Source organism: Geotrypetes seraphini, chromosome 2 (genome assembly GCF_902459505.1).
Source record: "Geotrypetes seraphini chromosome 2, aGeoSer1.1, whole genome shotgun sequence".
Lineage (NCBI taxonomy): Eukaryota > Metazoa > Chordata > Amphibia > Gymnophiona > Dermophiidae > Geotrypetes > Geotrypetes seraphini.
Genome location: NC_047085.1, coordinates 443,817,970 through 443,842,210, shown reverse-complemented (window position 1 = coordinate 443,842,210; position 24,241 = coordinate 443,817,970). Strand labels below are relative to the sequence as shown.

The following is a 24,241-nucleotide window of genomic DNA, read 5'->3' as shown; positions in this document are numbered from 1 at the left end:
TCCATACCCTTTATTAGCTTAGTTGCTCTTCTCTGGACTCTCTCAAGTACCGCCATGTCCTTCTTGAGGTACGGCGACCAGTACTGGACACAGTACTCCAGGTGCGGGCGCACCATTGCATGATACAGTGGCAGGATTACTTCCTTCGTCCTGGTCGTGATACCCTTCTTAATGATGCCCAACATTCTGTTCGCCTTCCTTGAGGCTGTGGCGCACTGTGCTGACGCCTTCAGTGATGTGTCTACCATCACTCCCAGGTCTCTTTCAAGGTTACTCACCCCTAGCGGTGATCCCTCCATTTTGTAAGTGAACATCGGGTTCTTTTTCCCTACATGCATGACCTTGCATTTTCCTATGTTGAAGCTCATTTGCCACTTTTCGGCCCACTCTTCCAGCGTTGTCAGATCTTTTTGGAGGTCTTCGCAGTCCTCCATGGTTTTGACCCTGCTGTATAGTTTAGTGTCATCCGCAAATTTAATAACCTCACATTTTGTTCCCGCCTCCAGGTCATTGATAAATATATTGAACAGGAGCGGTCCCAGCACCGACCCCTGCGGAACTCCGCTCGTGACCCATTGCCAGTGTGAGTAATGGCCTTTTATTCCAACCCTCTGTTTCCTGTCCGCCAGCCAGTTTTTGAGCCATCGGTGGACCTCCCCTTGCACCCCGTGGTTCCATAGCTTCCTTAGAAGTCTTTCATATGGTACCTTGTCGAAGGCTTTTTGGAAGTCAAGGTAAATGATGTCTATAGATTCCCCTTTATCCACCTGGCTGCTTACCCCCTCAAAGAAGTATAATAAGTTAGTGAGGCATGACCTGCCCTTGCAGAAACCATGCTGGCTCGGCTTTAGTTGCCCAGTGTTTTCGATGTGTTCCCAGATGCAGTCTTTAATCAGCGCTTCCATCATCTTTCCCGGGACAGAGGTCAAGCTCACCGGCCTGTAGTTTCCTGGGTCTCTCCTTGAGCCTTTCTTGAAGATGGGTGTGACATTTGCTATTTTCCAGTCTTCCGGAATCTCTCCAGTTTTTAAGGATAGGTTGCATATTTGTCGAAGTGGCTCAGCTATTTCGTTCCTTAGTTCCTTGAGTACCCTTGGGTGAATGCCGTCCGGATCTGGCGATTTGTCGCTCTTTAGCCTGTCTATCTGCCTAAGGACATCCTCTTTGCTCACCTCCAGTTGGACCAGATTTTCATCCTGATCTCCCTTTACGATCTCCTCGGGTTCCGGAATGTTGGTTGTGTCCTCTCTCGTGAAAACTGACGTGTTTAACCTGTCAGCTATCTCATTTTCCTCTTTTACCACTCCCTTTCTGTCTCCATCATCCAAGGGTCCCACTTCCTCTCTTGCCAGTTTCTTCCCCTTGACGTACCTGAAGAATGATTTTAAGTTTGTTGCTTCCCCCGCCAGTCTCTCTTCATATTCTCTTTTTGCTTTCCTAACCACTCGGTGACACTCCTTTTGGTGTTTTTTATGTTCCTTTTGGTTGTCCTCTGATCAATCCTTTTTCCATTTTTTGAAAGATGCCTTCTTGTCATTTATCGCCTTTTTCACTGCATTTGTTATCCACACTAGGTTTTTAGTTCTATTCTTCTTGCACCCTTTCCTGAACTTGGGGACGCACAGGGTCTGTGCTTCGTGCACCGTGTCCTTAAGTAGGGTCCAGGCTTTTTCTACAGACTCCATCTTCCTTGCAGTGTTGTTGAGTTTCTTACCCACCATTTTCCTCATGGCATCATAATTCCCTTTTTTGAAGTTGAGTGCTGTCGTTGTAGTTCTATTCACCTTTGTAGGTCCAATTTCTAGCCTGTACTGGATCGTGTTGTGGTCGCTGTTTCCTAGTGGGGCTAGTACTGCCACCTCCTTGGCGGGTCCCCCTAGTCCGTTGAAGATTAGGTCAAGAGTTACGTCCCCCCGTGTTGGTTCTGTGACCAGCTGTTCCATAAAACAGTCCCTTGTGACCTCCAGGAATGCGGTCTCCCTCATGCAGTTTGAGTGCCCAATACTCCAGTCTATTCCCGGATAGTTGAAGTCCCCCATCACCACCACACTTCCGCTTTTGCATACTTGCCTCATTTCAGCCTCCAGATCCTGGTCGGTTTCTTCCGTTTGTCCAGGTGGGCGATAGTACAGACCTAATTTTATGTCTGCTCCAGAACCTCCGGATAGCTTAACCCATAGTGATTCCAAGTCATCTGCCCTTACTGCTGTTTCCATCCTGGTTGAAGGTATGGAATCCTTTATATATAGCGCTATTCCTCCACCCTTTTTGTGTGGCCTATCTCTCCTGTAGAGTTTGAACCCTGGCAAAGCCACATCCCATTCATTCTCATCGGTCCACCATGTTTCTGTGACTCCAATTATGTCTAGGCCCTTTTTGCTGGCTAAGACTTCCAGCTCTCCTATTTTAGCCCTTAGGCTCCTAGCATTAGTGTATAGGCAGTGTAAGTCCTGGTTGTTCGCCTTTCTTGCTGGTTTTCCTTGTGGTTTGGCACTCCTGACGATCCCCTCATGAGTTGCCGGTCCCCAAGCCTCGTCCCGGACATCCTCCTCCTGTGGGGTGTCTGTTTTGTCCTCAGCCCGTTTCCCCATTTTTGGTTCAACATCCTTGGCCCTGGTGCTCTGCATTGCGTCCTTAGGTCCTTTACCCAAAAATTCCCACTCAGTCCTCTGCATTGCGTCCTTAGGTCCTTTTCCCAAAAATTCCCACTCAGTCCTGAATCCTTTTTTACAATCTCCTTGCCCAGTGTCCTTGGCCCCCTGTATTGTATCCTTAGGTCCTTCTTCAAAAAATTCCCATTCAGTTCCGAGCCCTCTTTTACAATGTCCTTGTTCAGTATCTTTATTTGATACTTTTGTCCGATGTGTCAGATCGACTGTCGGCTTTCCCCTCTTCCTCAGTTTAAAGCCACTCTCCTCCTTCCATCCACTGTCTACCCTCTCTCTATCCCTTCTATATGGCATCTTCTCTCCTTCTATGCCCCTTCCAGAAATTGTAAGCCTCCCCCTTCCATCTCTCCCTTCACCCCCATTGGTCTAGCATCCATCTTCTTCCCTTCCTTCCCCTCCTCCAATGGTCTGGCGTCTCTCACACTGTTTGAACTTCTTTTCTTACTCATTAGAACTGCAGTTTACTGATCCTGATTACTACTTTCAGGTAGAAGTAAGCCTAACAGGAGAAAAGCTAAGTGGCTTATCCAATAGGAAGAAATCTTTTTTTTTTTTTTTTACATTTAAAATATTTTTTTAACAAAAATAGTACAAGAGTAACACCCCTCCCAATAAACTGAATAAAGTTAATGATGCTCTACAAGGATGCTGTAGTTGGTGGGGAAGGGTCTCAGGAGACCAAACCCCTGCAGAACTGGGTTTGCTGCCCGGCCCATCCCCACTTTTTTGGGGTGATTGTTTCTGCTCCTCCTTGCCCATCAGTCTAATATTGTGATTCTCGCGGAACTCATTCAGCTCCCGGCCCTTCGTCTGCAGCTGCATGTTCAGAGACTCAACAATTTTGTGGATTTGTTCCTTGTTATTTTCCAGGGCTGGGAGGACCTCTTTCACAGTTTGTTCCACCAGCAACCCCCCCTTTTCCCACCCCCCAATATAGTAACACTTTCTGTTTGGATCTACCTCTTTGAGTGTTGTTGATAACGAGACTGTGTTCATTCAGCTCCATCTCTAGCTTTGCAGCTTTTGAAGCCATGCCTCACTGTTCCTGCTACAGCCGATTAAATCCTGCCACTACCTGTTCTGCGGTTTCCTAGAGCCACTCACTCTGCTATGCATAGCCGCCATTTTGCCCCGCCGCCACCGCAATCACTCAATTACACTGTTAAAAGCTCAAGGAGGCGTCAGCACTCAGTAGGAAGAAATCCAAGCACCTCTTCGTGGCTGCCAGTCTACCCCCTCTGATGTCACTTACTAGTTCTGGAGCAGAGCCGGCAGAAGCAGCCATCGCAGGACCTTGGTGCACCTCCCCCACGATTGCCGACTCTGCTCCAGAACCAGTAAGTGATGTCAGAGGGGGTTGGACCAGCAGCACATGCAGAGGTGGAGGAAGGTCCTGCGACAGACTAAGGCAGGGAGTTTCGGACCCTTGGAGCTTGCACCCGGGGAGGACTGCCCCCACCCCCCCCGCCCTTGGTACGCCACTGGTTAAAAGCTGCTGTGAACTGTTTATACAACCAGTGGCTAAGATGTGCTTAAAGACCACACAAAGAATCCAGAATTAGGGTTGCTTATAAAGAACCAAGGCAAGAATTCCTAACAAACAGATCCTACCGAGTAATCAGCAATGGAAACTACTCCAAACCATGGAAAAACCCATCAGGCGTGCCCCAAGGATCCCCCCTATCGCCCACCCTGTTCAATATCTATATAGCCTCCTTAGGTCACCTCCTACAAAAATTAAACTTAATATACTACATTTATGCAGACGACATATCCATTCTAATCCCCCTAGACGACATCACAAATGAAATTGTAGACAACCTCTCAAACATAATAACCGAAATCAATAAATGGACCACCAATTTCAAATTGAAACTAAACGCAGAGAAAACAAAAGTCTTTCTGGCTAGTCCTAACGACAAAATTACGAGAACTTCGATAAAAATAAACAATAACGAATACCCAATATCCAAAAACATAAAAATACTCGGTATCACTCTAGACACACACCTAACTATGACTGACCACACGAACTTGATAGTGAAAAAATGTTTTTACACGCTATGGAAACTAAGGACCATAAAAAAATACTTTGACCCTACATCTTTCAGGTTGCTGGTACAGGCGCTGATCCTATCCATTCTTGACTACTGCAACATCATCTACCTGGGCATCCCACAAAAAACAATTAAAAAACTGAGATTAATACAAAACACCGCCGTTCGCCTAATTTTCGGACTGAAAAAAAATGACCACATCAGCCCCTACTATAAAAAGCTGCATTGGCTGCCAATGGAAGCGTGGATATTATTCAAATTTGCGTGCACCTGTTTCAGGCAAGTCTGGGGACTAGCACCTTCTTACCTGCAAACTCACTTCATCCTACATAACCCCACGTGAGCAACCAGAAACAAATACTTCTTTACTTACCCAAAAATTACAGGCTGCAGATATAAATCATTCCTGGACAGAACCTTTAAGTTCCAAGCGAACAGACAGCAAGCTTGGCTGAAAAATTACATAAACGAACCCAATCTGACGTACAGTGCATTCCGAAAATCGATCAAAACCGCCCTTTACGCCAAATTCATTGACTAAAACAGTCCCCTTCCTCTCTAGAACTTCCCCCTGTAACCACCTTTCTTTCTCTTAAGAAGTTCCCTTCCACGTATTAGGTACTCTCTACCCATAGAACTCCAATTAATATGTTAATACTAAAGTATTCAGGTATTCATAACCCATAGAACTCCAAGTAGAACGTAAGTCTCCCATTTAGTTTATTGTAAAATATTTAGACTCATTGAATGGTATTGTACTTAGACTCATTGTATTGTATTGTATTTAGACTCATTGTATTGTATTGTATTGTACTGTATTCAGACTCATTGTATTGTATAGTATGCAGAATTATTGTATTGCATTAAGACCTCTTGTAATTCGCTGAATGTCTAGCCTTCTTACCATGTTAACCGCCTAGAAGTCGCCTGACTATGGCGGTATAGAAAAATAAAGTTATTATTATTATTATTATTATTATTTATGAAAGCTGTATTATGAACTGTGTTTTGCAACAGTTGAAAGTGACAAAATTTTTGTGATTTTGATTTCATGAACTTGTATTGACTTGGTGTGAAGTGATAACACCCATTGTTTTGCTCACATATCCCTGGAATTCGGAGTGAATAATGAAGCTTTATTTTTGGTTTTTATTTTTAAATTGTGCAATTATCATTTTGACCACTCCAGAGAAATGCTCGGCTGGGTACAGTGATGAGAATTGAGGCCTGCTTACTGCTGACCTCATCTCCATTCTACAATATGTTTAAGTTTTATATAAGAGTAGTTTCTGAGCTCCTTTGAATCCTGTGTTGGTGGTTAACATTAATATTGAGTTAATTCTTGAGCAGACAGTTTGTTTAAGCCTGTTGCTACAGGTGCCTCTACTTCAAGTATATTAGGTGGCTCTCAGTTCTTGGGTACTAACTGTAGGTGAAGCTAGAGAACCCAGTGAAGTACAACAAAGGCAGAGTAAAAAATACATAATCTCTTTTTCTCAGGTTAACCAGATTAAGCACTTAACTGACTTCACATTGTATAACCACTACACATTTTGTGTAATGTATATTATCCCAGGACAAGCAGGCAGCATATTCTTGACTGATGGGTGACGGCACCGACGGAGCCCCGGTACGGACAATTTTAGTGATTGCACTTTAAGAACTTAGAAAGTTCTAGTTAGGCCGCACCGCGCGTGCGTGAGTGCCTTCCCGCCCGACGAAGGCGCGCGGTCCCCAGTTTCTTAGTTTCCGCGGAGCTAAGAAGACGCGTGTTTTCCAACGGCTGTTGGATAATCTCTTTTTCGCCTTCCCGCTCGCGTATTTTTCTTCGTGAAACTCTTCACGTTTTCTTTTTTGATTCTTTTCTTAGTTAAAAAAAAAAAAAAAGTCTAATTTTTTTTCGACTTTTTTCGGTGGGCCCCGGCGGGGCCTGTTGGCACCATCGAAGCCTCGGGCTTCGATTTTGCTACTGCCGTTTTTCCCTTCATGTCCCCTTCACCGGGTTTTAATAAGTGTCAGCGGTGTGCACGTCCTATTTCCTTATCCGACCCGCACAAGTGGTGCCTTCAATGTTTGGGTCCGGACCATAGGGCTGAGACGTGCACCCGCTGTAGTTCTCTTCAAAAGAGAACTTTGAAGAATCGCCAAATTCAACAGCAGATTCTTTTCGGTGCCACTATGGAAGTTCCACCGGCATCGACCCCGGCATCGGCAACTTCCTCCAAGTCGGCACCGGTGGTTTCGACACCGCAAGATGCATCTTCGGTGTCGCACCCCACAGGTAAGCCGGCTAAGAAGCCATCCCCTACAGTTCTTGGCCCGCCAGTCGAACATGCAGTGAGCCAAGTCCTGCAGACTGCGTGCCGGCTCCGCTCCCATAGAAGTGACTGCCTCTTCATCGGCATCGACTTTGCCTGAGCGTCAAGTTGCACCGCAGGTACCAAGCAAGAAAAAAGCGGTACCAGTGCCATCGGGACTATCTCTGGATGAGCGCATAGCATCCATCCTCCAGGTCCAGCTTAAGGAGCAATTACAACACCTGCTCCCGGCTCTGCTGACTCCGAACCTTCCGGTGTCGGTACCTACTGAGCCTCCGGTACCGATCGTTGACCAGCCTATTGTGTCGGCATCGACGTTATCGGCACCACTTAAATCTGCCTCTTCTATGTCCATGCCTATTTTATCGGCAGAGCCAAAGTCTCTTCGTCGAGCTGCTCATGCTGTCTCTGATCCGGTACCGCTCTCCGACACCCGTACCGCTTTACAGTCGCCAGGTACGGTGTCGATGCGTTCCGGCAAATCAGTACGCAAGACCAGGCATACCGAATCCTCTACTTCTCTATCTCAGGGCCGTCTTCCATCGGTACGTGACCCTGATTTATGGGATGACTCCGAGGATCCCCTCGGTACCGAGGAGGATTTTTCATCGGACGAGGCTGACCCATCAGTGCAGGATCCTGCTAGTAAGCCAGAGCACTCTTCCTTCACTAAATGTCTTAGGGAGATGTCAGACACCCTTTCTCTCCCCTTGGATTCTGATTCTAAGAAGTCAAAAGCATTCCTGGATGCTTTGGACTTTGACCAACCTCCCAAGGAATTTTTAAAATTACCCCTTCATGATATCTTAAGGGAAACTTTTTACAAAAATCTGGAGACTCCTCTCACCATTCCAGGAGCTCCAAGGAAATTGGAATCACTTTATAAAGTGATCCCTATTCCAGGGTTTGACAAACCTCAGCTTCCACACGAATCTTTACTAGTGGAATCAACCCTGAAAAAATCTGCAGGCTCAAGTGTGTATGCCTCTGTCCCTCCTGGCAGAGAGGGCAAGGCTATGGACAAATTTGGTAAACGACTTTACCAGAATGCTATGTTGGCCAACTGTTCAGGTAACTATGCATTCCACTTCTCCTTTTACCTGAAACATCTTATCCAGCAGATGGCCACTGTTCAAAAATAGATTCCTGACCGCAAGCTTTCTGCTTTTCAGCAATGCACTGCTAGTCTCTTGCAGCTCAGGAAGTTTATGGTCTGTTCCATCTATGACACTTTTGAACTGACATCCCAAGCTACTGCTATGTCTGTAGTGATGAGACGATTGGCATGGCTTCGCGTCTCGGAACTTGATGTGAACCACCAGGAACACCTTGCCAATGCTCCCTGCCTGGGTGATGAGCTGTTTGGAGAATCTCTGGATACCACCACCCAGAAACTTTCGGCTCATGAGACGAGGTGGGATACCTTATTGAAAAATAAAAAGAAACCTCCTCCTACTCGTCCTTTTAGGCAGCAGACGTCATACCAGCGCCGTTTCTCTGCTCGGCCAATTCAGCCTCATCCTCCTCAGCCTCGGAGACAACGGCAACAACAGCACCAACAGGCTCGCCAACAACAGCCGCCTGCAATTAAACCTGTGACTCAGCCTAAACCTACTCAGCCCTTTTGACTATCTTCGCCAGGGCATTGCCAGTCTTCCTCCCTCATGTCCTCTTCCACAGCCTATCGGAGGTCGCCTCCAAATTTTTCTGGCTCGATGGGAGCTAATCACCACCGATCAGTGGGTGCTCTCTATCATCGCCCACGGCTACTCCCTGAATTTTCAGACTCCTCCGCCGTTAGGCCTGCCAAAAGAGTCTGCTTCCAACAGGTCTCAATCCCTCCTTCTCTCTCAAGAGGTTCAATCCCTCCTTCTTCTCAATGCCATCGAAGAAGTTCCTCCAGATCAGCGAGGTCAGGGTTTTTACTCCAGGTACTTTCTGGTTCCCAAAAAAACCGGAGACCTCAGACCTATATTAGATCTCAGGGATCTCAACAAATGTTTGGTCAAGGAGAAGTTCAAAATGCTCTCTCTTGCCACCCTCTACCCTCTTCTCACTCAAGGCAACTGGCTATGCTCCCTCGACCTCAAAGAGGCCTACACACATATTCCTATCCATCTGATGTCCAGGCAATATCTACGCTTCCTCATCAATCAAACTCATTATCAGTACAAGGTGCTTCCCTTCGGTCTGGCCTCCTCTCCCAGGGTATTCACCAAGTGTCTGATTGTGGTAGCAGCTTATCTCCGCTCTCACAATTTTCAAGTCTTCCCTTATCTGGACGACTAACTGATCAAGGCTCATTCTCCTCAGGTGGTTCTGCTTGCCACCAACCAGATCATTCACTTCCTGCAACTGTTGGGTTTCGAGATCAATCTCCCCAAGTCGCATTTTATTCCAACTCAGCGACTTCAATTCATTGGCGCCATTCTGGACACTGTTCTCATGAGAGCGTTTCTTCCATCCAACCGCCTTCAGACCATCCTTCATCTCTGCCGGCAGGTATTTCAACAGATTACCATCTCTGCAAATCACATGATGGTGCTCTTGGGGCACATGGCTTCGACAGTGGATGTCACCCCTTTCGCACGTCTCCACCTGCGCACTCCTCAATGGACCCTAGCAACCCAGTGGTCCCAAGCGACGGATCCTTGCTCACAACACATATCTGTGACATCGTCTCTTCGACAGTCGCTTCTTTGGTGGTTGACATCTTCAAATCTATCCAGAGGTCTACTGTTCCATCTACCTCCTCATCATCTCGTGATCACCACAGATGCATCCCCCTATGCCTGGGGAGCTCACTTAAATGAATTCCAAACTCAAGGGTTTTGGACTGCCCAGGAAAAGAAGCATTACATCAGTTTTCTGGAACTCCGAGCAATGTTTTATGCCCTCAAGGCATTTCAACATCTTCTCTTTCCTCAAGTACTACTACTTTGCACAGACAATCAAGTTGCAATGTAATACATCAACAAACAGGGAGGGACGGGCTCTCGCCTGTTGTGTCAGGAAGCCCAACGGATTTGGTCTTGGGCGACAGCTCGTCATTTATTCCTGAAAGCTGTCTACATTCAAGGGGAGCAGAATTCCTTACAGACAATCTCAGCAGAATTCTCCAACCTCACGAATGGACTCTCGACTCCTTGACTCTCCAGTCCATTTTCGCTCAATGGGGCACTCCTCAAGTGGACCTTTTTGCAGCTCCTCACAATCATCAACTGCCCCTGTTTTGCTCCAGACTCTACTCACCTCACCATCTGGCACCCGATGCATTTCTCCTGGATTGGACCAATCTCTTCCTATATGCATTTCCTCCTCTACCGCTCATGCTGCGGACATTGTTCAAACTCAAGAGGGAACAAACCACCATGATTCTCATCGCTCCACGGTGGCCCAGGCAACACTGGTTCTCCCTTCTACTTCAACTCAGTTCCAGGGAACCCATACTTCTTCCACTGTTTCCTACTCTGCTTACTCAGCATCAACAGTCCCTACTGCATCCCAATTTACAGTCTCTGCACCTGACAGCTTGGTATCTCTCGGGCTAACTTCGGCTCATTCACTCCTGTCTCAGTCTGTCCGTTCTATCATTGATGCTTCCAGGAAACTGGCCACCCTTCGTTGTTACCAACAGACGTGGTCTCGGTTTTCTTCCTGGTGCCTCTTACATCACCATAATCCCACGTCTCTAGCAGTGGGACTGGTGTTGGACTATCTTCTTTCCCTGTCTGACTCTGGTCTCAAATCTACTTCTATCAGAGTTCATCTCAGTGCCATTGCTGCTTTTCATGAGCCAATTCATGGAAAACCCTTCTCCTTTGGTTTCCAGGTTCATGAGGGGCCTTTTCAATGTGAAACCACCTCTTAAAGCCCCTCCTGTTGTCTGGGATCTCAATTTAGTTCTTTCCGCTTTAATGAAGCCTCCTTTTGAACCTTTGGCCACAGCACATTTCAAATTTCTCACTTGGAAAGTGGTTTTCCTTATAGCTCTCAGCTCTGCCAGGAGGGTCAGTGAGTTACATGCACTAGTGGCCGATCCACCTTTCACTGTTTTTCACCACGATAAGGTGGTTCTACGTACACCCTCAAAGTTTCTCCCTAAGGTTGTGTCTGACTTTCATATTAATCAGTCCATTGTCCTACCTGTTTTTTTCCCGAAGCTTCATTCTCATCCAGGTGAACAGGCTTTGCATACTTTGGACTGTAAACATGCTTTGGCTTACTATCTTGAACGCACTAAACCTCACAGATCATCTCCTCAACTTTTTTTGTCATTTGATCCTAACAAGCTGGGTCATCCTGTATCTAAACGCACTTTATCCAATTGGCTTGCTGCTTGCGTTTCATTCTGTTATGCTCAGTCGGGCCTGACACTGGAAGGTTCTGTCACGGGCCACAAAGTTAGAGCTATGGCAGCGTCTGTAGCTTTCCTCCGCTCCACTTCCATTGAGGAAATCTGCAAGGATGCTACTTGGTCCTCAGTTCATACTTTTACATCTCACTATTGTCTGGATGCATTTTCCAGACGGGATGGACACTTCGGCCAATCTGTTTTACAAAATTTGTTTTCCTAATGGCCAACCTTCCCTCCATCCCTCTTTTTGTTAGCTTGGAGGTCACCCATCAGTCAAGAATATGCTGCCTGCTTGTCCTGGGATAAAGCACAGTTACTTACCGTAACAGGTGTTATCCAGGGACAGCAGGCAAATATTCTTGCGACCCTCCCACTTCCCCGGGTTGGCTTCTTAGCTGGCTTATCTTAACTGGGGACCGCGCACCTTTGTCGAACGGGAAGGCACTCGCGCACGCGCGGTGCAGCCTAACTAGAACTTTCTAAGTTCTTAGAGTGCAATCACTCTAAAATTGTCCGTACCAGGGCTCCGTCGGTGCCGTCACCCATCAGTCAAGAATATCTGCCTGCTGTCCCTGGATAACACCTGTTACGGTAAGTAACTGTGCTTTATATTATATATTTATGAAGTATATAAATTTACAGGATACCTATTATGGATACAATCAACTTAAAATGAATATGATGTAATTTTTTTCTTGTATGGTAATATTTTTCTCTATTTAGATTGGTTCATTGAAAATCCTAAAGGAAATAAGTCAGAATTCACAGATCAGATGTTCTATTGCTGACCTTGGGGGCTTACAAACTATGGTCAAAATCCTTGATTCCCCAGATAAAGATTTGAAGAGTTTGGCAGCTGAAACAATTGGCAATGTGGCCAAATTTAGACGAGCTCGACGAACAGTAAGACAATATGGAGGAATAAAAAAACTGGTTAGTACACATTGCAATCAATATGTTAATCTTCATATAAATGTATTGAGTGAGAATCTAATTTAACTGTTATTTACTAATTAGGTGTTTAAAATTAGCATACTCTTTTTGAAATTATTTTTGAGTTAGTCATTTTTGTGAAATATTTTAGGTTCGATTATTGGACTGTGTTCCCTTAAGATCAGCTAATCTGACTGCAGACCAGGAAAAAGATATTGAAGTTGCACGGTGTGGCGCACTGGCCCTCTGGAGCTGTAGTAAAAGCACCAGGAATAAAGAAGCAATGCGTAAGGCTAGAGGACTTCCTCTGTTGGCTAGACTACTAAAATCACCTCATGCTAACATGTTAATTCCAGTGGTGGGAATATTGCAAGAATGTGCTTCTGAGGTAAATGAAATGAAAGATATTTTGATTTTTAGTTCTCACTTTATAGTTTAAAACTATCAAAACAATTATTTACCTGTATTTATTAATTACTGAAATACAATTGTATACATCTTCTATACAAATTAGAGTACAACAGAGAAAATGTGGAGGGTATTTTTTATGTTATGTCCAAATCCAGTGCCATTTAATGAACAGCACTATGGGTTAGTCTTGTGGCGAGGCCGGTGCCGGGTTTTAACTTAGGCCCCATTCACCGCTCAGCCACGGCCGACCTACACGTGCCTTCAAAATAAGTTGAAGGTCCTGCTGGCTTAAGAATATAAAAAAACAATTGGTCAGAATTAATAAAGTTCTTTTTTAAAGAGTGTCTCACTTTATTGGCCTTGAAACACTTCATCCATTGTAAATTTTCCAGTTTAAAGCAAAATGCAAAATAAACTAGAGCTTTCAAAAATATAGCCCTCACCTTCTCGTCAGGTACAAACAGTTAAGTCCCAGGCAGTACCTAATAGCTCAGCTCCAATAATCTCAATATCTGAGCAGGTAAAAGAAACAACATACAGCTATCCTAATTGTCCAGGTTTGCAAAAGTCTTTCCAAAAGGTTGCTCCCAGGCTTGAGAGCAATGTTGCAGAAGCCTGGTTTGTAACAGGCCGTCCCAACCAGCTAAGCACACTGTTGGGGGAAGGGAGTAGCTGAATCCACCTTATATCAGCTTTTAAACAGCTTGCCAACAATTGGCCCCACAATCCCAACCCGAGGATGGTTGGTGGATTCTCCCCGCTACTGTTCCTTCACTCAAATCAGCAATACAAGTCCCACACAAACCGCAAAAGGCAAAACTTAAAAATTGCCAAACAAAATCAAACTTGCCTTAAGGTCCCAGAAAAACAGGCACCCTTGTAGCCGTGAGCTCAGCACTGCTCACTTGGCTTTACATTGGGGCTTGCATGCATTCAAAGCAAAAATCTTCAAAACAGAAAAAAGTAAAGTTATTGCACTTAACTTTCGTCCATAAAGTCCTCCTGTGGCTCCATGGCAGTTTCCAGAAATTCCATGGGTTCAGGGCTGGAGGTTTGGCTGGCTTCAGGGACAGGAGCTGCCTCAGGCATTTCAACATCCTGGCTTTGGACAGCTTCAGGAGACCGGTCCTGAGAGCCTGCTTCCTGGTCAGAGCCAGGATAGACTGACTTAGTCTTCCTCAGTGCAGCCTCTAAAGCGTGCAGCTGACCACGCCCTAACCTGTAAGGGGGCAGGGCAGCTTGCTGCTTGCACTGAGTTTTCCTTGGGGCCTTAATTAGTCCCTGCAGCTGGGCTTTACCTGTCCTAGGAGCTTGTTTCCTAGGCTGTTCCTTTAGGTGACACCCCTCCTGCTGCTCTGGGCTATTCTCACCTTCTTCCTGCCCTCCCCAGGGCTCAGGAACTTGGTGTCTCAATTCAAACTCTGCTCCTAGCTGTGAACTAGAGTTTGCCCTGTCACATTGGTTAGCCCTCTTTAGTGTAATGCTAGGGTTAGGAGGAGACTTGCCTGGAACAAGCTTAGCTTTAAGGCTAGGGTTGTGACAGTATACATAAATTTCTTGTGGGAGAATAGTTCAGTAAATAACAAACTAGAAGGTGATTCACTATAGATCACCTCCCATAATCTCACACTTGCAACTATGGTTTTGGTAATTTCAATAATGACAGACCCTCAGAGGTACCACCATGATACTCAAAGTTTTTTCATTGTATCTGGCTTGACGTACCAAATCCTCACTGGGTCTTATATCATTTGTCTTAAATATCAAACTTTATCATAAAGATGTTGAGATACTTCGCTTAGTTAGTATTAGTGGTCTAACTCGCAGGGATTATCATATTTCACCCGAAGGGTTTTCTCAAGGTTAATATCCCTAGGACCAAACATAACGTTATAAATTATTTAGAAAGTAGATACAATGTAAAATCACATCTAATAAATAACGACAAAATTTGCAACACAAAATATTTTTGACAAGATTATTCATACCTTAGTTTAGCTTTCCGCCGTGTTAACTGACCACCGAGTATTGTAAACAAGAAGGAGGAACGAATAGAGATGAGGGAGGGGGAGGGGTGCCTCTCACCCTTACAACATCACTGACAATATCCATAATATTATCCAAAATATAGATCTGAGGGGTCGCAGTTGATGGAACATTTGTCCAAGGTGCAACCAGATATCCTTCCAAAATTTACCAATATGTTGACAATCCCAGATATGAGGTTTCTTACATGCCATACTTAAAACATGTTCCATCTGTAGGGAAACCCATCGTTTTTACTCTCACTGGATGAATATAAATTCTTATAAGAAATTTATAATGCAGTTCTTGAAGTTGCACACTTTCTGCTAGGGATGATCCCTCCTTCAAGCTTTTCTGTATAGTCTCAGGAATAATCTCCATAGTACAGTGGCATGATCAAAGTTCCCACTCTTATACCTTTGACTGTTTTATTCTGCAAGGTTCATTCCTTGCTACTACCTTATTAAAAATGTGATGCTTCACAAATTTTGAGAGCTTACTAAGTCTTGCATGGATGTCATATGCTAAATGTAATAGTGCTGTAAGTTCCTGCTCAAATTCTACATCACAAAATTCTAAAGATTGAAACACCTAATCCCTAACACATATGACATGCTATATTATAAGCTCTAAAACTGGGTAATCGCATACCCCCATTCCGACAGAGTAATTGCAGCTGCCGGAAAGAAGTATGCAGTCATTTTATTCACCATACAAAATTTTTGATTATTCTATTCCATTCATGTAAATGTTTTGGCTTAATAATAACTGGCAGATGTTGTAAGGCAGGGGTGTCCAATGTCGGTCCTCGAGGGCCGCAATCCAGTCGGGTTTTCAGGATTTCCCCAATGAATATGCATGAGATCTATTTGCATGCACTGCTTTCAATGCATATTCATTGGGGAAATCCTGAAAACCTGACTGGATTGCGGCCCTCGAGGACCGACATTGGACACCCCTGTTGTAAGGGGTAGATCCATTTTGATATTGCAATTTTTACAAGCTGTATTCTACCCCACCATGATAACTTTTCTATCTATTATGTAGTAATTTGGCATTTCTCAATAGCATAGAAATATTACTAGAATGTAAAATATATAAATTCTTTGGAATTCACAAACCCGAATAGTTCATCTTTTCTCCAGACTAGCTTAGAGGAAACACTCCCAGCCATTTTTTATCTGAGTCCTGAGTCAAGCATAATGCCTCTGATTTATCTTGATTAATCTACAAACCAGAGATTTGACGATAATGCTGGAACAAATCAAGTGACTTTGGCGATGAAATATGTGGGTTGTTAAATGCTGCTAACAAATCATTGAGATTGCAATGCTTTTTACAATCCAGCACTACACTCGTTTGGGCACTTGTTTTTTCCTTTAATGCTGTTTGTTGCAAAGCCTTATCTACCACGGACCCCTGAGGAAGGTTTGTTGTCCGAAACACAGACCCTGTCGGGTCCCTTGGTTGGTAATAAGGTTGAATATACCATTAGAGTTTGAAATAAACAGTGCCTGCATCTTGTACATAGTCTGCAGTTGTTTTTGGTTTTTGCTTTTCGCTTGGTTTTGCTGCAGTTCCTGTTGGATTTTTCTCTTGTTTGTGCTAACAAATCATCTGCAGAGAGTGCTAATTTAAACTCTCTGACCCACCTTTATCCCAGAAATATTGGGTTCTCCCAGTAGATTTAAAGCCAAAAGTCTGAAGCATAAAACAAACAGTGTTGGGAATTACATACAACCCTGATATGTATCCTTCTGAATGTTAAACCATGGGAAGAGAAGTCTGTTCATCATAACCTGGGCCCAAGGATCTGTGTAAAGAAGTCTAATTGTCTGATATAGAACCATTGAAAGCTATATCTCTGTAAGACATCTCACATTATCAAAGGCTTTTTCAATATCAAAGCCTACTAAAATGGAATCTAAATGATGAGTTTGCACTGATTCCATCATGTATAGTAAGTGACACAAATTTGCAATCGTATTATGTCCTTTGATAAATTTCACGAGGTGAATGTCTGCCAAGTTTGGGATAATGTCTAATAATCTGTGAGCTAAAATCTTTGCGTACAGTTTTAAATCCACATTAAGTAAGGAACTTAGGGGTCCTTTTATCAACCAACTTTCTCGTAAATCTCCAGCTCCTTCTGATGCTCTCCTCATTTTTCCACTTTGTAACCTCTCCTCAAAATTGAATTAGTTATCAGCGCCATTAATTGTAATCTTCTTCCTGGAAATGTCCAGTTAGCTTTTGATGTAATCCGCTTAGAACTGCAAGGTATTGGCGGAATAGAAATCAGTAATGTAATGTAATGTAATCCCCACAACTGGTGTACACAGTGCCTTGGCCCAGAACATAGCATCGAGTCCTGTGCACATTGTTCCACTCTTCATCATAAAGAACCACATTCTACAAGAAGAGAACTTGTTCGATGTCAGCGGATGCATCGCATGCATCAATGTCAAAGCCCTCAACATCGAAGACACTGACGTCCAATGCATCGATATCGACACTTGCGTCGCAGGTCATCGCTCCTTCTGGTAAACCAGCTAAGAAGCTGCCAGCTTCCCAGATGGAGTCGCAGGCTATTATGGCATTGAGTCCAATCATGCCAACCAAGCGAAGACCTCCCTATGTGACTCCAAATTGAGGAGTGCATCGTCATCCAAGTCATCTTCTCTGGAACAAGTCATGGCACCGTTGATACTGTAGATGAAGCCACAGGTACTGGTGCTTGCATTCAAAGAGAAGCTCGATGCTCTTTTTCGTGCAGAATATGGGGATATGTTTCAGCTCATTACCCCAACACCGACTCCTCCGGTACTGGCCCACCCTGAGCATCACACCACATGGGATGTCAGTACTGCCACTGCTTCATCGATGCACCATCATGGCTCTCGACACCAGTCATCAGCCAGCCATGAATCGAAGCATTGTGCCTCCAGACACTGTTCCAGTTTGAAGTATCACTCTTCTTCTTCTCGACATTCTCAGTCCAGCAAGTGTTCCTGTAAGTCCAAACATGTTGCTTCGAAATGTCCAGAGAAAGTAAGCATCCTGCATTGCCTGCCTCATCGGACTGGCACCGTTCTAAGCAGTGGCATCATTCTCCATCATTGCTCATTGATTCTGATCTTCAAATGGATTCCAACATTGGCGTTTATCATTCGACCACAGAGGCTTATGACTCTCCTGAGCCACAGTCTCCATCTGAGACTCCTCCTAGAGAAACATCTACGGAAAGACCTTCCTTCACTCGTTTCATTACAGTTGAGTAAGGATCTGTGTGTCAAGCTGGAGATAGATTAGAAATTTAGTGCTGAATTTTTGGAAACCATGAACTATGATCAGCCTCCTAAGGAACTTATTAAACTTCCTTTGCATTCCTGAGAGCAAACATTCATAAAAACTGGGAATCTCCTCTCTCTGTTCCTGTGGCTCCCAGGAAACTGGACTATCTCTACAGGATTATTCCCAGCCCAGGTTTTGAGAAACCTCAACTGTCTCATCAGTCTCTGGTGATAGAGTCTACATTGAAAGAGTCTACTCCATCCAAGGTTTGTGCCTCGATCGCACCAGGTCGAGAGGTACATACTATGGACAGGTTTGGGAGACGTCTTAACCAAAACTCCATGTTCGCAAATCATGTCATTAATTACAACTTCTATTTCACATGTTACCTGAAACATCTAGTTAAGCAATTGCCTGCCTTTGAAAAATATCTTCCATCTCACCGAGTGAAGGACTTCCGGCACATTGTTCGCACCCTCACTCAGTTAAGGCACTAAATGGTTCAGTCTGCTTATGAAGCCTTTGAGTTGTCTTCCAGGACTTCTTCTATGTCTGTAGCCATAAGGAGATTAGCCAGGCTTAGGGTTGCCAACATGGATGTTAACCTTTAAGACCGGTTGACCAACATCCACTGTCTGAGGAATGAGCTTTTTGGAGACTCAATGGAGAATGCTACGCAAAAGCTCTCGGCCCACGAAAAATATTGGGATGCTTTGCTTAAGCCTAAATCCAAGCCTGCCACAGCAAGACCATTCAAGCCCTCCTCTTCCTATCAGAGACGTTTTTCGGCCAAGCCTTCTGCTCTGTCCAGGCCACAATAGAAAAAACTGAAGCCGCAACGCCCTCAGAAACCTCAAGCGTCTGCTCCAGCTAAATCGACCCAGTCTTTATGACGGTCTACTCGAGAGCATAGTTGCAATCCTGTTACATCAGCCTCTTCCTCGGCCAATTGGGGGTCATCTCCTAATTTATTTCCATCATTGGGAGTTGATCACCTCAGACCTCTGGGTTCTACAGATCATTTGAGAGGGCTACTCTTTTCATTTTCTCACTGTTCCTCCAGATCATCCTCCAAGAGAGTCTGCTTTGAATCCTCACCAGTCCTCCCTTCTTCAGGAAATCGAGTCACTTCTCCTCCTCAGTGCCATTGAGAAGGTTCCTGCGGATCAGCAGAACTGTGTGTTTCACTCCCACTATTTTCTAGTCCCGAAGAAGACAGGAGGTCTTCAACCTATCTTAGATCTCAGAGCCCTCAACAAATTCCTTGTCAAGGAAAAATTTCAGATGCTTTCTCTAGCCACTCTATATCCCCTCTTGACTCACAATGATTGGCTATGCTCTCTAGATCTCAAGGAAGCCTATACTCATATCTCCATTCATCCGGCTTACAGGAAGTACCTTAGATTTCAAGTGGAACACCACTATCAATACAAAGTTCTACCTTTTGCCCTGGCATCCTCTCCCAGAGTCTTCACCAAGTGCCTGGTAGTGGTGGCAGCTGCCTTGAGGTCTCAGGGCCTTCAAGTCTTCCCTTACCAGATGACTAGCTCATCAAGGATCTTCTCAAGACGACTGCCCCTTCAAGGATTATCTTAAGGTGTACTCTTAATGACAAATCAAACTATATTATTTCTTCAGAACTTGGGGTTCGAGATCAACTTCCCCAAATCACAACTTCAACCATCTCAGAGGCTCCAGTTCATCGGAGCTCTACTCGACACTACTCAACTCAGGGCGTTTCTTCCTCACGAACATCAGAACATTCTAATCCAACTTTGTCATCAGATTGCTCAGCTTCACTCAGTTTCAGCCAGGCTCATGATGGTTCTTCTAGGTCACATGGCTTCCACAGTTCACGTGACTCCCTTTGCAAGGCTGCACCTCTGGATGCCTCAATGGTCTCTGGCATCACAGTGGTCTCAGGCTCTTGACCCACTCACAACACATTTCTATCACCTCATCTCATCAACAGTCGCTTCAGTGGTGGATGAGCTCTTCTAATCTTTCCAGAGGTCTGTAGTAAATTCTGCCAGATCCATTCGGATCTCCATTTATATCTTACTATTGGTCATGAGCATATTCAATCGAATGGCATTGTTGTGATCTGGGACTTGGTGCCATTTTGGAGGGACCAGTTTCACTGATATAAAAGAAGATATCTTGGGCTCCAGTTCTTTCCACAGTCCTGCTTTTCTCCAGTAATTACAGGCTTCCAATGTAGTTTTAACTTTGTAAGTTTCCCCACTGATGATAAATGAAAACCCAAATGGAAATAATCATTTATAGCAAATATGATCCCTCCTCAGCAAGTAAAGGGTTATGGTATTTCTGAAGACAAAAAAGAAGACAAGACCTGCCTACACTCTGCCCATTTCCTTGCGCTCCCTTCCCATCCTATGTTCTCTTTTAGTGCTTCTCTCTTTCCCTTCCTCCAACCTTCCCATGGGTGCTTCTCTCAACCTCTCCTTCTAACCCACCCTACAGATGCCCCTCTCTCTCTCCTTCCAACCGCTTCTCCTGCTATTTCTGTTTCTCCACTCCCATCCAGCACTACCCTATCCCATGCTCTTTTTTCCAACACACTCTCCTTTCCATAATTCTCCAGCCCTCTCTTCCCCCCTCAATGCACTTTCCTTAGCAGCAAGAGCAGATAAATCCAGAGACCAATGGGATAGCACACATCTACCAGCAGGTGGAGATAGAGAAACTGATTAACAGGTGGTCCTATTGGCTGACACACCTCCTGCATCTTCAGTATGCTCTATCTCCCAGCAGGTGATGGTCGCTATTCAACTAGCTCCTGAATTCTGGCTGTGACTGGAAAATTATTTTCTCCTGTTAAGGTTTCTCTTCAGTGAGACTGCCATTCTATTCCTCCTGTTGAGGTTTCTCTTCAGTGAGACTGCCATTCTATTCCTCCTGTTGAGGTTTCTCTTCAGTGAGATAGCCAGCTGAACAGTGCCGGCTTTAGGGGTTACACCTGGGCCCCCCAGGTCCCTGCCTCACTCTCCCCCAAATGATAAAGGGTCTGACTGGGTCTCGATTTTTCTTCTTTCCCTTCAATGTAAAAAAAAAAAAAAAAAAAAAGAGACCACCTGCTGGTAGATGTGTGCTATCCCATTGGTCTCTGGATTCATCTGCTGTGTCTAAAGGAAAGAAAATTAACAGGTAAAAACATAATTTTTCCTTCTCCAGCCCTCCTCCTTCCTTCCATGCTCTTTCTCCAGCCCTCCTCCCTCCTTCCATGCTATTTCTCCAAAATCCCACACCCATGCCAGGCACCCCCCAAAAAAGGCAGGAGGAATGCCCTCTCCCTCCTGCCACTGAAGATCCACTCCCGTGCCAGGCATCCCCTAAACATTCTCTATCCTCCCCCTTCCCCCCCCAAAAAAAAAGGCAGGAGGGATGTCCAATCCCTCCTGCCACCAGAGGACTCCTGAAACCCCACCCCACCCTCCAAACCCCCCATACCTTTTCAGAGAATTTGGAGTGGTAGGGAAGCTCAGTCCATCCCGCTCGTAAGCCTGCCAGTTCAAAATAGCGGGCTTTTCCCTCTCCAGTGCATCATGTGATTCATGGGGAGGGGCCTAAGGCCCTTCCCTATTCATCACTGAGGAGGGAAAGGCCCGTCATTTTGAACTGGCAGGCCTTTGAGCAGGATGGACTGAGCTTCCTTCCCACGCCAACTTCTCTGAAAAGGAACGGGGGTATGGAGGGTTGGGTGGGATTTCGGGGGACCTCTGGTGGCAGGAGGGATTGGACATCCCTCCTTCCTTTTTGAGGGGAAAGGGGGAGGATAGGGGATGTTTGGGGGCACCTGGGGCTGGAGTGGGCCTTTGGTGGCAGGAGGGAGTGGGCATCCCTCCTGCTGTTTCGCTGACACGGGGGATGGAAGGAGTCGCCATGGCAGGAGGGAGTAGGCATCCCTTGTGCCATTTTTTTCTTGCACGGGGGAGGTGGGGGGTGCTTTTTTTCTAATGGGGCAGATATTGTGCATATATGATATGCACAGTATCTGTGCCTGTTAAAAAAAAGCAATTACTTTTATAGTGCATCGGGAAGCCATGTTAGAGCATCAGTCGCTGTACTAGTTTAAATGACATTTTAATATTAATCAGATTATTTGCATGGTCGGATTGGGGAATGAGCGATCATGCAGAAAACCAGGTGGTGAGCCGTTTTCTGCATCGGGTCAGCAGATGCGATTGTTGCTAAAGCTGTAAAAAACAGTTTAGTGATGATCACATGCTTTAGTGCATCTGGGCCTGAGTGTCTTAAAAAATTGAGCAACTACAGGGATTAGGACAGGTAACAAGATAAAGTTTTATTACAAATAGCATTAGACACCTAATTTAGGAGCCTTAGGAAATGATTTTGGAAGGTTTACATATTTAAATACACCATTTACACATGTAACTCAGCATATGCCTAAGAAATTTTATAGAAGAGGGTTGGCTTGATTTAACAGAGCCTTTGATATTTTCCACCACAGTGATTATCATTTCAGTTCCTTTTTTTTTTTTTAACATCATTTTTATTAAAGAGACCACAAGAGAAAACAAGCATGGGTCCAAAATAACAAGAAGCTGGGTTGGGCATGTTTATTTTACAGTAGTTTTCGTCTTTAATTCATGAAAAGGTTACACAAGGCGCTCTCTTATATATCTTCTATTTTCCATTTATATTTGACTCCCTTTGCTAAAATCATGATAGTATTTGATGTGAAGTTTTATACTTTTTCAGATAATGTTCACTATTGCATTCCTGGACACCATTTTGGGTACTGTTAATGACTGATTTGGCCAACAGAAATTAGTATTAAATTTTGTCAGCTCAGGTGCTATGTGGCTGCCAGATGGAAAAGCCCTTGTTAGTATAACCATCACTGGGTGATTATCTGTTAAAGCTTTTATATTGAGATATTCAATTTGGGAGTAAAATTAGACAGGACTCTGAGTATGTCCTCTCATATTGCTTGTTTTTTTGTGGGTTTTTTTTTTTACTAGCGTCATATGATTTTCACTTTTCCTTACTCTAGCTAACTTTTATTAAAATGTGGTGAAATCTGGTCTTAACGCATTTTAGCATGTGACAGCCCATATTTAACGCAGCACTCATGGGGATATTTTAAAATATTTTAATGCATGTTGTGTGCTAGTGATGTTAGCACGTTGCACCTGCATACTGTTAATGTGGGAACACTTTTATTGCAGTCAATATTTTACCGTATTGCTTTGCTGATTGTTTTGTTAACTGAACATATTTGACTTGTAGCCAACCTACAGGCTTGCCATTAAAACAGAGAGAATGATTGAAGATATTGTGCAAAATCTCAGTAGTGAAAATGAAGAACTTCAAAAGCATTGTGCCTGTGCAATTTTTAAGGTAAAAATGGAATGGAATGTCAGAGTACTCTTTTTATTTTTGTATGATATACTTTTGTATTCAATTTTGTAAGACTTATCTTGATTATTCCTCTCTGATTTTTCTCTCGAATCCCTAGACTTTCATGCTTCAAAACCTCCATTTGTAAACTTCTAAAACTACCAGGAATGCAGGAGAGCATTATATAAGAATGCACACACATAAATCCAAAGATCCACTAACCAAAAACTCAATTTATCCAGAAACAAAACATTCCTTCTGGGTCATGAACTATTACCCAGAACACAGTGTAATTGACACTAGGGGTGGATTTTAACCACAAGCCTCTATATGACAAAACTATTGTTGAGAATTGCTAGTATGATAATAAAAAGCAGACCAAATCAAATCTACCACTATTAGATCTTTATGACCTGGTATAACTATTCATGCTTACATTTAGGTGTATCAATGCCAATATATGCTAGCATTCTAAGGTTTTGTAGTTCACAGATGCTGTTATAGAATTAGTGATCAGGGTACTTAAATTCTGGCTCTCAGTTGTAAAATTTCTCACATAGATTATAATTACTCATTCACATGGGGTGTTCCAAAATTAATAAAACTTCCAGCAGCATGTAGAGAACAGAAATCCTATATACATCCTATATATATCCTATATATTATATATATAATAAAATGCTAAGCGCGCATGCGCACTCTTACCCCATGTTCCCTGATCCCTGATATGTCAGGCTGTGGCAGGTAAGAGTACGCATGTACGCGTCTAAGGACCGGCGACAGGTAACACGC

At 44.2% G+C, this 24,241-nt stretch overlaps 1 protein-coding gene across 3 annotated transcripts in view; it reads left to right on the top strand.

Moving 5' to 3' along the window:
* ARMC4 (armadillo repeat containing 4) overlaps positions 1 to 24,241 on the top strand; it is a 378,797-nt gene that overhangs the window by 261,694 nt on the left and 92,862 nt on the right. For all 3 annotated transcript variants that reach the window (XM_033931435.1, XM_033931436.1, XM_033931437.1), the window contains exons 12-14: positions 12,125 to 12,334; positions 12,486 to 12,722; positions 23,339 to 23,449. In XM_033931435.1, the coding sequence (XP_033787326.1) occupies positions 12,125 to 12,334; positions 12,486 to 12,722; positions 23,339 to 23,449 (558 nt within the window). The remainder of the gene's footprint in view (positions 1 to 12,124; positions 12,335 to 12,485; positions 12,723 to 23,338; positions 23,450 to 24,241) is intronic.